This window comes from Botrytis cinerea, chromosome 5 (genome assembly GCF_000143535.2).
Source record: "Botrytis cinerea B05.10 chromosome 5, complete sequence".
NCBI lineage: Eukaryota > Fungi > Ascomycota > Leotiomycetes > Helotiales > Sclerotiniaceae > Botrytis > Botrytis cinerea.
The window spans coordinates 824,390-839,734 of record NC_037314.1 but is presented as its reverse complement, the minus strand read 5'-3'; the positions used below and the strand labels follow the sequence as shown (position 1 = coordinate 839,734).

Here is a 15,345-nt window from a genome sequence, read left to right as displayed (position 1 = left end):
ATTTGGCAGGATTTCGGCAACTTACATCGTGTCTACTTAATCATATTACCATTAACATTGACTACAAGGCTTCGGAAGGATGTTTGGAGCTTTTGATTTGACCGGAATATGGCGACCTGCATGCTTTCTCCTCCATTAAAACATCACCATTCAAAACTATCTACAAGGCTTCAAACGGATTGATTCATGTGTAACTCCATACATCTTGTGCCGACATTAGTTTGAGGTTAAGGATCCGAGAAATTTGTCCACTTTAAATTTCGGTTAAGGCATAGGTGAATACCACTTGGTTTTGCAAAAGAGAGAAGGTAATAATCGATAACCATGGTATTATATTAATCATACAGATTTCATGACATCGTTCGTACGCTCGCAAGACAAAGACAAAACCGCAAACACCTTTTCCTTTCCGCTCCCCCTTTCCAACTCTATCGCTAAACATCGATGCTAAAATGACTAATTTGACTGTAATATGCATGCACCGCCAGCTCCAACAACCATACATCTCCGAACACATCTCCCCCATCAAAGCCTCCTATTACCATGAGTCTACTATCGTGAAGCACCGTTCCATGATAACCGCGAGCCTTAATGGGCTCTCCGTAGACTTTCCGTTTATCCCAGGCCATAGTGACGAGATTTAAGAGTAGCACTTCATTCGAATATTCAACGCCATCGTGTCCACCTATTACAAACAGATAGCTTCCTACAATAGTAGCAGTATGGCTCAATCGCGGATATGAAAGTGAAATATTGACCGGTGAAAAAGTCGACGTCTCAATATCGAATACCCATACATCTCGGAAGCATTCCCCACCGTCTGATCCACCAAATATAATAAGCTTAGACCCAACAATATTTGCTGTATGATACCCGCGAGCTTTCGGCTTAGTTCTATCGTCGACAGATGATGGCGTCGGGGCAGAAACGAGCTTCCAAGACATTTTGTTCGTATCCGCAACGTCTAACCTCCACACGTCGTTCAACGCCCGCACCCCATCTCCGCCACCAAAAACATATATTCCATTTTTATACAAACATGCCGTGTGAGCTCTTCGCTTGCTTGGTATCTTCTCCCCAGATATTCGCGGTTTCGACCATCGAAAATTTAATGTGTCGAGTACATATATGTCGTTGTAGTATGCAGGTCCATCCCCACCACCAAACACTATCAATTTCTTTCCCACAGCTGTGCACGTCATTGCTCGTAAAGGAGCCGGTATATCTCCGCAAACAAAGGGCGTAGACCAGTAAAAAGCATCGGCATCTAAGACATATAATTCATTGAAACATGAACGTGCATCACATCCGCCAAAAACGTAGATATTAGAACCAATAAGTGTGGATGTATGTGCCCGCAAAGACGTATGGGACGAACCCGAAACAGGGGCGCGAGACCAGTACATTCCTGATGCTGGTGCAGGAAGAACATTGGGTGCCAGTTTAGGATCTGGCAATGATGGGTATGGAATAGAAAGACCACGAGGCGGACGCTGTACGGGCGGTACAGGAGAAGACGAATTTGCGGAGGAAGGTACTTTCGGTGTTATGGCAGACGTGGAACGAAGATTAATGGGTTTATGGGTATCATCTTTGGGAAGCTGCGGTACTGGATTACTGTTTTCGGATGGTGACAGGAGTTTCTCCGGGGGGGTGGATGTACTGCTAACATGCTGTAGCGAGGGTGGTTTCTCGGCCGTTGTTTTGATAGATGAAGCTGAGGATTCTTTTTGCGATAATGACTGTGATCTCTGGCGCAAAGCTAGATCGGATTTCTGCTTCCGCCTATCTTGACTCTTGGTCGATAGATGTCCCGGGGTATGGCTGCGAGGAGGAGGAGGCGGCGCATTCTCTCGAGATGGCGGTGGTGGTTCGCAATCCTCAGGAATATCCTGAGGTCTTGTCTCTGTTGGAGATAATTGTATGATTTTCTGTGAGCGTACGAGTTTCGTTTTCAAAGAGGGACGAGTCTTGTCCTTGGGAGAATCAGCCATTGTAAATGCGCCCTATTTTACTTGAACAACAAAATGAGGTTTTCATTGTTTTGCAAATGAGACGTGTGGAAGTAAAATTAAGATTTGAAGGGATGCAGTCGTGGCTGATGATTTTTTGCGGTTGGATTTATAAGTACAGTAAGTTTAATATGCAGTAAACGTCTCGAATGTCGCAGGAAAGATGGAGTTTTTCTCCCCTGATTCACTAGCTGTCCTTCACTGGCAGTGGGGATATGTTATATGCCTACGCATATCACAATGGAACCAAATGATTGACCGAATGCAGACGTGGGCAGAAGGCAGTTGGTTATAGCCACGATTGAAGAGCCATCTATCTGATCTGTGTTGGAAGATAGAGATTGTCTCTTCTACCCGGCAGAAGACAATGGTATCAATGGAATATTATAACATTTGCGCAAGTCAACCAAAGACCTGAATTGATATCGATATGAAGGACTGACTGAACTGTGGGGAGGAATGGCAACGGGGACAACGACTGGATCCAGAAACAATCTTATGTTTCAGAATAATAAGCCCAATCTCGACTAGTTGGCCATGAATGCATCAGCCACTTATTGATACGGTCTAGACATTGAGCCACACATCTGTGGCTGGAATCCTCTTCACATACCTATCTCGAAAAGGCGCTAAGATAAAGCTCCCCTCAATTTTTTTACTCGATTGCCATTCTTTGACGAGGCGAATCGGGAACATCTTCAACATCAACGTTCCAATTCCAGCCTACAGCAATTCTGTTTCGAGAGATTGATCGAAAGGAACCACCGGCAGTTCTAACAGTCTCTAGATAATACAATTGAAAAGTACCATGGCCGACGAAATCTCCAACCCAGTGGACCCCTCTCAGTCCTTGAAACGACCATTAGAAGGCGAACAATTGGAAGAAGCACACCCACCACAACCAATTCTTCCAGAGGATTCAGCAGTCACAAAGGCAGAGAAGGTGGAGAGAAATGGCACAAACGGAGATTCTGTGGACAATGGAGAACCATCTGCAAAAAGAGTCAGAATTGAAGAGAAAAATCACAAGCCTACTGCCGCAGATTCTCGTGACAGAATCAGAGGAATCGCTCCGGTCAAGGCCGAGTAAGTCAATAATCATACATATGCGTCCATATTTCAGAGCCGATAACCCAATTGGACTTTTAGTCTGGCCCCCACTAAATTGTTTCTAGGTATTTGATTCAGCCAGCCGGAAGTCGATCGGCCACTGATGATCGCAATCCTGCGGAAAACGACGATGATGCAGAAGGAAAACCTCGCGGGGATGAGAGGGATAACGGAGGCAAGAAGAAGAAGAAGGCAAAGGGTCAAAATAAGGATCGTCAATTCGGTTCCTGGGGTGACAAGATAAAACTATGCAATAGCATATCAAATTCGTCAGAATTCTCACCCAAGGAATGCAGTTTTGGAGATAGCTGTAAATGCGAACACAATCTTAGGAAATACTTGGCCGAAGGGAGGAGGGCGGATTTGACTACGTTCAATTCAAAATGTCCAGTTTGGGAAGACAATGGAACATGTCTGGCTGGCTGGAAGTGTCGCTTTGTGGGAAGTCATTCGAAAGAGATTCAAAGAGAGGATGGCAGAATGGAGTTGGTCCTCATAGATGATTCAGATCGCATGGGTGATACGGCACTCGGGTATGAAGAAGCGTTGGGGAGTGTCGTGAACGTGATCAGCACTAAAGATAAGATTGACCTGGCTAAAAAGAAGACACCCATGGAGAAATCCGATCTCTATACAACATGGTTGGATCAGAACTCGGAGGAAGTTAACAGACAGAGTAACCTGAGAAAGGACCAAAAAAATGATCAGACTGAGGAAGAAAAGCAAGAGAATCGAGCGCGATATGTGGAGCCTCCATTCCTCCCATCCGAGAAGCGACGAATTTACTTTGGCCCTGAAACACCTGTCCTTGCGCCGCTCACTACTCAAGGCAATCTTCCATTTCGTCGGCTCTGTGTGGAACTTGGTGCACAACTTACTTACTCGGAAATGGCAATGTCGATACCTTTGCTTCAAGGTCAAAAATCAGAGTGGGCATTAATGAAGGCACACAAGAGCGAAGTCACACCACCACGAGTTAACTCAGACAGGACTTCTATTGTTCGAAAATATGATAATTCCAAAGACTTGAAGTTCGGTACCCAGATTTCGGCTAGCAAACCGTTCATGGCAATTAAAGCTGCTGAAGTTCTAAGTCGATTCGTGCCGCATTTGCGAGTAATTGATTTGAACTGTGGATGCCCTATTGAACTTGTTTATCGACAAGGAGCTGGTTCAGCATTACTCGATGCACCATCGAAATTAGAGAAAATGATACGAGGTATGAATGCGGTTTCAGGAGAAGTTCCTATTACAGCCAAGATTCGAATGGGTACCATGACCGGAAAACCTACTGCTTTTAAGACCATTGAACGTTTAGCATTCGGAGGTGTTGAATCACGTGAGAGACTTGGTGCTCCTGGTTGCGCTGCTATCACTCTCCACGGTCGTAGTAGACAACAAAGATACACCAAGAGTGCCGATTGGAGCTACATCGCAGAATGTGCAGCTCTCGTCAAGTCATACAACCAAAAGAAAGATGATTTGACGGACACAGTCATGGAGCCAGATGCCCGTACATTACCAAATGCCCCCGACGGAAAAATACACTTCATCGGTAATGGTGATTGTTATTCTCACATTGATTATCTCGATCATATCCAAAATGCAGGTGTTGACTCCGTCATGGTAGCACGTGGTGCACTGATTAAACCATGGCTCTTTGAAGAAATCGAAAAGGGACAAGTCCTCGATAAATCCGCCTCAGAACGTCTAGAATACGTAGAAAAATTCACACGTTACGGACTTGAGGCCTGGGGATCGGATGAGATTGGTGTTGGTCAAACTAGACGATTCTTGTTGGAATGGTTGAGTTTTGCTCATCGATATGTTCCCGCGGGTATTTTGGAACATTTACCACCTAGTTTGCAAGATCGTCCACCAGCTTACAGAGGCCGAAATGATTTGGAAACCTTATTGGCTAGTGATAATTATATGGATTGGATGAAGATTAGGTATGTTTTATTTCTCTCATTATATCGTACTCTCCTTACACTAATGATACTAACCAAATGACTAGTGAAATGTTCCTCGGTCCCGCACACGAAGGCTTCAAATTCCAACCCAAGCATAAATCAAACAGCTATGAAATCGAAGCAGAAGGATAGTCAAGTTAAATGAAGATCATGTGGGGTGTAATAGACTCCAAAATATTTTACAATTTGAATACTATCAGGCGTTAAATCACATCGTTAGGGGGAGACTTAAAATCATATATTGGCGGGCAATGTAGTATAGGAAATATAGGCAAAATACATGATAACTGGTAGGTGGTTGAATAGAAGCCAGTCACTTAACAGCATTGACAAGAATGTAATTTCATATGAGATTCCGATATACTGTTATGTTGTTGACTCGTGACTGCATGGACGAATCTTCATCTACATACATGACGCCAATCTCATGGGTGTGTTACTTGACGAAGCGAGATGTATTAAGGATTCCAGTGAGCAAGTTACAAGTTGAAGGAAAATTTGAACGGCAATTAGAATAGGAATTCTAGAACGTGAGTGTTCATCATTCGAGTCTGTTTCTCTGATCAGGCCCAAGATTAGATCCTCACACATATCATGATCAGCAACCAAAAGCTGATTCATATCAAATTTGTATTTTCCTTTCTCATGGATACGCCACCAAAACTCATGAAAGCCAACTTTTCCCACCATAAACCATCAAAAAGACACGCTTCATCCTCACACCCTGTCCTGCTCCGTCCCCAGATTGTCCACTCCGGCACCACCATATTCATCCTTTCAGTTCGTTCATTACTTAGTATTGATTCCTTGCTGTAGTCCGTCAAAGCGCCCGGTACATTAAAGAGTCAATTTATTTCTCCTTTCTGCTACCGGCAGATGGTTCACCGGCTTGAGCCTTATCAAGAATGTCATCAGAGAACTGCTTGTTTCGGGCCGATTGTTCCTTGAGGGTCTCAATATCTCTCTCCTTTTGGGCCAACAAGTTCTTAAGCTTGCCAATCTCTCCAGCATTTCCGGCACGGTCCAATTTTTCAGAGTCCTTTCCACCGGTCTTGCCGGTACCCTCGTAACGGTTAACCTTTTCTTCCAAGCGGAGAACTTCGAGGATCATGGTGTAGGTTCGGTTGAGGATCAAGGAGAGGAAAAGTGTGAAACCGCAGAGGTACATGTTACGTTGAGAATAGAATTTACGGGCTTGTACCTCCATGCGTTCATGGCCAAGGACAGGGTTACTATTAGTCGTTAGTTTTGGAGCTGCCAGATAAAGTGGAGAGGGAAAACATACCCAGCTTGGCTTTTATTGGCCTCTGCCAATTCGACTTGAACCCGATATACTCTGTTCACACTGTCGAGGAACAGAATCAGGATGAAGATAAACGTAATCTTCATCCCGTACTGTAGTTTTGCTACCAGTCGACTTTCGCTTCTAGTGGGGTATTAGTAGCTGCAGGCGGAAGAAAAATAATGGGGAACCACGAACATGAAAGTAAACATCTTTCTGCGGATGGTGAAAGGCAGAGGAACGATGAGAAGCATGAAAAGTGCCATCTCTGCTACAAGGAGCACAAAGACCTGTACAAATTATTGTTAGCATGTGCTTTGTTGACTTTGCGGGAGCCGCGGATCAGCATATCGGGCTGAGGGGTTCGTGAAGTTCATCGTCGAATGGTAGAAGGTGGTAGCGTACAAGACTGTAATAGAGTGTCATCTTTGCGGTATTAATTCCTCCAAATTAAGTGTCTGATTGCTGATTCGTGGCCTATTCCAATGTAGATATCAGTAAATGTTCAAAGGGATTCCACGTAGTGCATTCGTAGTAAAGTATTGAGCTCGAAGCATCTATTTCATTGCCACAGTTACGAGATAGAATCGAAGAAGAGAACTCACAGTATTGTAGATAACCTTTCGATGTGGTGAAGGAGAAGAAGGTTGTGTGTGTTGTTGAGGAAGGAAGTGTTGATAAAATGTCAACAAGCGATTTGTTACAGTAGTGGCTGATGTATCCTGTAGCTCAAAGCTTCAACGTCATCAGATATATTTGTGGTGAGAAGAGCCGAGCGCTCTCGCTTCCAAGGAAAATCCGCGCTAAACTGGGAATAATGCAAGCCACATGCATCTCACGTGATTTTCACTATCTCCTCCCTCCTCATGTAACAAAAATCTTCAGCTCATGGTTTTGTTAAAGAATGCAGCTCGATCAGTCTAGAAGATAATGCTAATATGTTCTATTTAATCTACTTGATATTTGAAAACTTTTGTGCATATTCAGCTTGCCAAAGCCGCCATAGGATTCTTCTTACCCCTCTATCGCTGAGTAGCTACCAGATCTAAAAGTCTAATGAGTTCATTGCATACCTGCAATGGCCAACACCCATTCTAGACTAGCTGCCACTCACCAACTTTCTTACGCATTTCTCCTTCCCAGATGATATCGCTTTCTTCCTCCCATAAGGCTGTAGTGTAAGTCAAAATAAGTTGCCGGCTTAAAAATACGCGCTTCCGTCATCCTAACCCATATGTCAATATCTATCTCTCCTCGCATCTATCATAGGTCCATTGTTCCTTTCAATCAAACTCTTGGGAGTGTTTAATTTGAAACAAGCCCAGGCCTCTCCACAACGGCCGCTTGCTTGGTGGATCATTATCTTGGACAAACAAATCATCGTCTTTGTCATCAACATCATCCTCGTCCTTGATCAAATTGACAACCTCCGGTTCCTGGTCGTCAATAACAACATTTGGGACTTTAAATTTCTCCTCGTCCTCGCCGCCACTATCTGCTGTCAGGTCAATTATAACTGCTTTTCCCTTGCCTTTCTCAGCTCTACGTCGCTTTGCAACCATTTCGCTACTTCCAGACTTCTGGTCATCGCCGCTATTGTCTGCTGTCAAATCGATCGTAACTGCTTTTCCCTTGCCTTTCTCAGCTCTGCGTCGCTTTGCAGCCATTTCGCTACTTTCAGGCTCCTCTTCTCTCTTGATTCTCTTCCGACTACCTGATTCATTTTCTTTCTTTCTTTTCATCTGATTGCTTGGTCCACCGCCTCTGCCTGCTGGCTTTCTAAAAGACCTGAGCAAGTCCTCGACTCGCTTTGTTTGCTCAGCTGATAATTCGGTACTATCATGGTATTCGTTCTCGGGTGAGCTGGAACGAGATGGAGCAGGAGAGTGTTCAATGATGTGCAGGGATTTCAGCGCTTCTGTATCAAGTGTATTCAGATTAGCGATATATTCTTCCTTCTTATATTAGACAACACAGACCTTCTGAGCGGTATAGAAAGCGAAAAATGATGATTGGAAGTTCACCATGTTTGTTGGTATCTCGCCACACATCTCCTCTGATTGTTTTTCGCCCTTCATCCAACCTATTTGGACATTAGTTTGTGAACATTTCCAGCGACAAAGAGAAATTCACACTTACGTAGTACCATGACTCTTTGCCTCGCCCTTCAATGCTGTCTCAGGAACCTCCCTGTTGTTCTTGGTCAAGAATCCCTTCAAGCTATTCTTGACATCGCCACCTTTTTTCCCATACGTCGTTCTGTATACCTTGATCTCAATCTTGCCAATCTTGGCCATGGATTTCCTAATACGCTGAAGGGCCGTATAGGGCATGCTTTCCTCATCTGTAGAGTTTCATTAGTTCTTCACGAGCTTCTTCTATTCATTCATTGTAGATGTATCGTTGCCCTCGAGTCTAGTACCGAACCTCATGTGCAGAGCTGCGGACTAGATAATTAATTTGGGTATACGGTCAACTTACTGGTCTTTAGTCCCATGAATTTGAAGTCTTTAATCTCACAACCTTTCCCCTTCCCCAGTTTCAGTCCACGAATAATTTCCTCCCACACACTTCCATTCTCTTGATACCGAGGTTTATGGCACCAAGCATCCCACACAAACTTCCCATCAACAAAGATCTCGAACTGCAATTTCGAGCAGTCCATTTCCTGGGGATAAGGTCTATCAACCCGAAGATGGATTGAGAATGGTGTGTCATTGGTAACCGCAATATATGTTGTGACGGTGCGAGTGCTGAAGTATTCAGCCAACTCATCACCCTCAACAATAGCCTCTTTGTCAGGAGAAGGATAGCTTGGGAAAGCTTTGTTGTTACGAGAGATTATTTGTGCTGTGATTCCTGGGACAGGTGCAGCGTGAACTCCCTTTGGAAGGCTGAGGTCGAGGAAGTCATTGCGCCTAGGCATGACGAAGGAGGTAAGGATGAAGTAGAGAAGATGTAAAGCCGATGAAGATATCAAGCAAATGGCTTGGGAAATGAAGGTTGCAAAGATATAAAAAAAAAATTGCCTAGAGAATAAACTTATGCGTTAATGTGCCTTCCTACTCGGAGGCCAAATGGAAATCGAAAAGCTTTAGCAATGCAGACTACACCCAACTTCTGTGAACAATTCTTGCAGCCAACGGCCTTAGATCGAGTTCTGGGTAGAGATATCAGGCAATTGGAAGTTCAAAGCTGGAAGGAAGAATAACTTTTTAGTAATGGAAATGAAGCGTCAACAATTCAAAAGCGGATGAGACGCGCTCGCAACGATTTGTGGGGGCTAGAAAGGCCGGACAATCTTGTTAAGTTCTAAGAGGTTTAGGAAGAGAAGATTAGGCCGGAGAAGGAAACTTGACATCGTATTTTTATCCTCACACTTCGGTCAAGAGCGGGGTAGTCAACGTGGCGTTTGAACTAGACTGAAGTTGTTGGGAGAGCTTCTAATGGACATGAGTGAATTGTCGTCTCTCCTTAGTTGAAAATTCAGATGAAATGCAAGTGGGAGAAGTGGGAGAGACCATTGCACGTATTCTCAAGTCTTGGGCGCAGATTTGGCATGGAAAGTATACGATTTGTATTTTTGTATTGCTTCGATATACTATGAATACTTAAGTTGCCAGGAGTATTGGCTTGCTATGAGACGCCTAACAGGTTTTATCTTTTTTTTTTTTCAAATAAACATCCCAGGAACGTAACGATATTATTCAATGATGCGTTCCTTGGATTACCCCCAAATTCTACCAAGCGCCCATAACATTATAATGATTAGATTGGTGGCGAAAGGCCCGGTTCATAAGAACCAACTTAGATGACCGCAGATGTTGTTTGGTACCTATTGATTCTAAGGGTATTTTGTAAATCCCAATCCGAATCGAGATCAATTACAACGTCGTCATCAGAATTGTCCTCTGTAAGGTCAATAGTAACTCCCTCCCCCCCCCCCAGCCTTGCGGCGTCTCTTGCGACTTCCACTCTCATTCCCTTCTTTCTCGCGCTTGAGTGGGTGGTGTCTTCGAAGTAGCTGTAGTGATGCTACCGCTACTACCGGTAGATGTTGATAAGTTGGGAAGGGCTGCGGTAATGGTTCCTACTGGGAATAGCGGAGGTGCCTGTGCGGGCTGCCCACCTCCGTGTGTTTGTAAATATTGCAGGAATTGCCCAAATGAATTGCCAGTCTGTGTTGGATATAGATATCGAACATTCCAGGATGCAGAATTTATTGGAGGTATAACATTCGAAGAGCTGGCAGGTACTGAAGTGGCTGTTAGGGTAAAATTTTGCTTGATTGATGGAGGGGTGAACGTGTTTGCCAGTGAGTTAGAAGTATATCAGTCACGAAAATTGTTGTTTGGCAGCTTTTCTTCTGCCTCCACCTTTGTTTCTTTCATCGTATCCCGGAACGACTTTTCTGGAACTTGAGGTTCACTGATCGGCATAGGTAGCGGTTTAGAATTGTGAACATAACCAAATGACAACCCTGGCTCCGGACTTCTTTCGATAACACCCAAGGTTTCAAGATCTCCTACACATTAAACGATTAGTGGTGACTAGACGTGCTTTCTTGGAACAAACTCCAACCTCTCGAGCCATGTTGAAAATTTAAAATTGCAATAGGGTACTCTCTTCCACCATCGAGAAAATCCATCTTCTGATATTTGCCTTTGCTTTTAGCCTCCCCTTGACCAAACCTATCCGCACGATTAGCTGACGGTCCATGACTCTTAAAGATTTATGACACCTCACAATCTGCTATGTGATTTTGCTTGATCCTTCAACAGGTTCTCCGGAATCTCGGTTTTACTAAGTAATGGAGCTCTGCTGACAAGATTAGCCTTTGACAGATACATTGCTTGAGGAACTCTCACTTCGATTTCACCCACGAAACGTCCATTTCCGTCAAGTCGAGTTACTGCTTCAATCAAATCGTCGCACTGAGCTGGTGTTATCTTAGCAGGCTACCCAAAGTTGCGCGGCCATTGGAATCTTACTCAAGTGTGTCTCTGTGAACTGTAATGTTTGTAGTAGTTCTTTCTTATCCTCCTTGGAGATATTTCCCTCGACTGCTCGAGTCAAGCTAAAACTATCTTTTTCGTATGTCTCTTTGTTGAAAACGGGGGCCCAAGACAGGATCTTGCCATCGATATAAGTGCAAAATGAAAGATACGTACAAACGTCTGCATATCTCTATGGGTTTTGGACAGAGCATTTGATAGTGAAAAATTCGCCGGCTGCAGATTCGACAAACTTTTTAACGGTTACAGAACTCTGATGCTGGGCGACTTCAAACTTCTTGCCGAGTCCTTGTGATTCATTTAACGTCACCTCATCTTCGGCGCTCTCATATTCTTTCAATGGTTTGTCATCAACATATACCGTAACCTCAGTCCCAGGGAAGGAGTTGAAAACACCCATGATGTCTGATTGTTCAAGAACTTCCAAGCGCTTTTGATTGTTGGCGTTGAATTAAAAGAGTGAGAAATCGGAAGAGATTTGAAGGATGACATTCTTGAATATCCAGCTCAAAGCAGGGTACTTTGAAGATAGCTGAGTGATATCCACGTTATTAGCTTGCAGCCTAGCGGTCGAGAAACCAAACAAGAGAAGAGTTGACAGTGGATTTTAACTTGAAAGCGAAAGCATATTGTCGGATAACAGCTCGAAAGAAATTCTTTATTTCAACAACTTTGGACCAGAGTCAGTGCTTGTGCTGTAAACAGAGGCATACTAGCTGAACGAAACCGAATTTTAACATGCGAAGGAAGAAATGCGATTATTCCAAGGAGGCTAACAAGTGCGGATATTATCGTCCTAGATGAGCAGATTGAACTTTTGAATTCTCTTTAGGGAAGCAAACAAAGCGGAGACTTCTGTAGGATGCAACAGTGAATGTATCATTCAATTCAGTTGCTACATCGGCACACTTTTGTCCTATATCATTGTGTTTCTCGCTCAAATTGATGACTGGAAGGAAGGACATCAGCAAGGCTTTTCATGGAACCGGTACGCCCATGAATTTTTCCTTTGGCCTTACATATCAGTCCCCTTCATTTTCTGCAAGTATGTTCGTATCTGCTGTTATCTGTTAATAGATCACGGATCGGTGAGCCTTTTCTACCTCAATGTACAAAACTCGACACACAAAAGAGCTATATAGGTGCGAACTCGTGTGCCTGAGCTGCGGCACTAGATACTGGCTTATATCTCTCCATGAATGCAGTCATCGTTTGACTAATAAGCTCCATGCCGAAACTAGGGGCAACTCGATTGACTAACGTCTTTTGCAAAAGAGGTTTTATAGTTACATGCCTGGCTAGGACATTTGATACTTTCTCTCTCTTGCATCCTCGATGCAGTTATCGTTTGATCAAGCCCATGCCTGAGCTAATTGCCATCTGTACCGACTTTTCCAGTAACAGTTTTTAAAGCTCCAATCTTATTCAACTCTCTCATCTCTGATTTCAATAATAACCCTCTGTCTTGAGTAGTCTCATGATCTGATACTTCGTGTCCGGCCATCAACTTCTCTTCATTATCTAGATGTGAGATTAGTCTTAGAATACAGCTTCAAAACTCACGAAATCATCAGAAAGGGTGGTACATCCGGGCACCACTTGAATGTACACCACTTGAATGTATAATTTTCTGTGCTTATATGACGCTCAAAACTTCTCTCGAAATACCGAAATGACCTTAGAGCTGCTCGGCCCGGGAAAATGTCGTCTCCGAAACCGTTAGGGTGTTGCGGCTTCATGTTATTGGACACAGTGTAACATTCAACAGCCTGCCAATTGTTCATCCAGAAAGAGTTTCTCCAGTCATTAGCATGCATGGTGGTCTATTTTGTGATCGGGAGGCTCCTGGAAAGGAAATACCTGCACATCGTTAACTCAAGTAGGGCTGGAGAAAATCATGCTTATGTCTGTCACCCCGCATGTGCAGTTTTGATACAAACTTCCACCCTTTCTTTGTGAAATGCGGAAAATATTGTGGTAGGCGACAATGATATGCTTCATTATCGGTATTGTGTTCACCACACATGATATTGGGTAGCGTTGAATGATTGTACAGCTGTAATCGGGATAATAGTGGCATAGAATCATGGTATATTCGGTTCCTATTCCGTTGAAATATTGTGGCTTTCAAACATGATATGTATATATATATGGCCTTGTAACCAGAAATATGAAGAGTTAGCATGCTTGATTGTTCTACCGGACAGACCTAAACCAGAGAAAGACGGCACAATGATCAAATGTCTTTTTGGACAGAAAAGTGATATTAAGCATACGGGGTAAGGTTATGGTCAGGAAGGTATCAATTTGTGAGCTTGTTAACTGGAAATAGAAATATCAGTACATTTGATTGTTTGAGAGGGTATGGTTATTCCTTCCCATTTCAATCCCTATGGCTAAACTCAATATAAACGAAAGTTAGAAAACCTCCTGTTCTTAACATTCGAGGTTAACGAGAATACGAATTGATCGAAACCACACATTTTTTGAAGTAATCAACAAAATTAATCATGAACTTTCCAACTACACCAGCTGGTGAAGACCCGCATTCTCTCACGTGATTCTAGATTCCCGGACTATCCCCAATCAGGCCATGTTTGTTCTGTTTGCACCAACTGGCCTCTTTGTTAGCGTGCACAAACCATCTCTGATTTTCTATATAAAGATCCCTTTCTTCCCACACTTTGAAAACCTCATACTTACCTTCTCGGAGCGTTTTCAGATCAAGAATTGAGAGCGCTATGATACGAGTCCTCCATTGCACATCGGGGCGACGAGAATCGTTGGGTATCCTTCGGGGTCCCCATCGGGGGAATTTTTGATTGCTTCCTTCGGGATAACCTTTTTTTCATTGAGAACTTGGCTTTTTAGCTGGGGCTTGAAGAAGAAGAAGAAGAAGAAGAGTGAAATGGGGTGTGTGGAAAGGCTTGATGTTGAAGTAAAGATGACTAGCGCACTGCCTATATTATATATGTATGTACATTGATGTATCTTGCTTCCATCCTGCGTATAGGACATGTATACGGTGCTATATATACAACAAGAAAGCAACATCGAACTGTTCACAGTCATCACCCCAATATGCAATGAAGGACTCGTATCATAGCGCTCTCAATTCTTGATCTGAAAACGCTCCGAGAAGGTAAAGAGGCTGTCTTGAAGAAATTGAAGAACCTCCGTCCGGTTCTACGTATTCCTCACTCATCTAATTCAATTGCTGTCGAATGCTCATTCATATCCTTCTGGCCAACTTCAATTTTGCTTTGCTACAGAGTAAAGTCAACTCGATTGGCATCTGCAGATGGCAGTATGTTTAACATGGTGCTTCTACATGACAGTCTAATGACATTCATTCTCTTTTGTTTCTGCCGCCATGAAAAGCTAATGAGAAGATGGCCGATGTAAGCAAAGCTGAATACACAATGAGTTTGCAGATACTGTTCTTGGGACCGGCCACGATAGTGCAAGATTTCTGACATCACCGCGCGACTGATCTCCCATTCCACGACAAATAAACCAGAAGCTCTACAACAACTTACTTGCAGTGCAAAATCTACAAACAACCCACACTCTCCATCTAACAAATCCAACAATCGACATTCAGTTCTCCAAATGGCGCATACACCATCCACCCTCGAATCATGCCTCGAATCCAAAATCGCAGATCGAGAGGTGGTGAGGTGAGCTTTTCAGAGTCGGAATACATAGCAAACAAACAATACATGTAGAAGACTAGTGGCGAGAAAGAGAGACGCGACGCGATTACGAAGATGAATATCCTGGAATGGATACTCCGATCTTTCGATTCCTAAAATGATACACTCGGACAGAATCTGAGAAGAGAAGTATTGGTTTGCTTATGCCGCCATCTCCTCGATAACTAGGTCTTCGATATGGGATAGTAGTCGTGGTGGTGGTAGTAGTAATAATAATAATAATAATAATAGCAATAG

At 43.5% G+C, this 15,345-nt stretch overlaps 5 protein-coding genes across 5 annotated transcripts; 1 reads left to right on the top strand and 4 right to left on the bottom strand.

Moving 5' to 3' along the window:
- Positions 1–29: 29 nt before the first annotated feature.
- BCIN_05g02260 (hypothetical protein) lies at positions 30–2,498 on the bottom strand. The gene has a single exon (XM_001560043.2). The coding sequence runs from the start codon at positions 1,992–1,994 to the stop codon at positions 435–437; it is 1,560 nt and encodes a 519-aa protein (XP_001560093.1). The 5' UTR covers positions 1,995–2,498; the 3' UTR covers positions 30–434.
- Positions 2,499–2,673: 175 nt separating this feature from the next.
- On the top strand, positions 2,674–5,441 carry Bcdus3. Its single transcript, XM_001560044.2, has 3 exons — positions 2,674–3,098; positions 3,188–5,074; positions 5,140–5,441. The coding sequence occupies exons 1-3, from the start codon at positions 2,821–2,823 to the stop codon at positions 5,225–5,227; spliced, it is 2,253 nt and encodes a 750-aa protein (XP_001560094.1). The 5' UTR covers positions 2,674–2,820; the 3' UTR covers positions 5,228–5,441.
- A 2-nt stretch (positions 5,442–5,443) lies between these two features.
- Bcyet3 lies at positions 5,444–7,116 on the bottom strand. Its single transcript, XM_024692894.1, has 5 exons — positions 6,983–7,116; positions 6,783–6,854; positions 6,576–6,667; positions 6,381–6,521; positions 5,444–6,327 (listed from the first exon to the last, which is right to left on the bottom strand). The coding sequence occupies exons 2-5, from the start codon at positions 6,801–6,803 to the stop codon at positions 5,946–5,948; spliced, it is 636 nt and encodes a 211-aa protein (XP_024548676.1). The 5' UTR covers positions 6,804–6,854; positions 6,983–7,116; the 3' UTR covers positions 5,444–5,945.
- Positions 7,117–7,308: 192 nt separating this feature from the next.
- On the bottom strand, positions 7,309–9,927 carry BCIN_05g02230 (hypothetical protein). Its single transcript, XM_024692893.1, has 4 exons — positions 8,859–9,927; positions 8,517–8,721; positions 8,357–8,460; positions 7,309–8,295 (listed from the first exon to the last, which is right to left on the bottom strand). Exons 1-4 carry the CDS (start codon positions 9,301–9,303, stop codon positions 7,661–7,663), a joined length of 1,389 nt encoding a protein of 462 aa, XP_024548675.1. The 5' UTR covers positions 9,304–9,927; the 3' UTR covers positions 7,309–7,660.
- A 401-nt stretch (positions 9,928–10,328) lies between these two features.
- Positions 10,329–11,760, bottom strand: BCIN_05g02220 (hypothetical protein). The gene is made up of 5 exons (XM_024692892.1): positions 11,369–11,760; positions 11,246–11,316; positions 11,124–11,195; positions 10,959–11,068; positions 10,329–10,902 (listed from the first exon to the last, which is right to left on the bottom strand). The coding sequence occupies exons 2-5, from the start codon at positions 11,269–11,271 to the stop codon at positions 10,709–10,711; spliced, it is 402 nt and encodes a 133-aa protein (XP_024548674.1). The 5' UTR covers positions 11,272–11,316; positions 11,369–11,760; the 3' UTR covers positions 10,329–10,708.
- Positions 11,761–15,345: the final 3,585 nt, after the last annotated feature.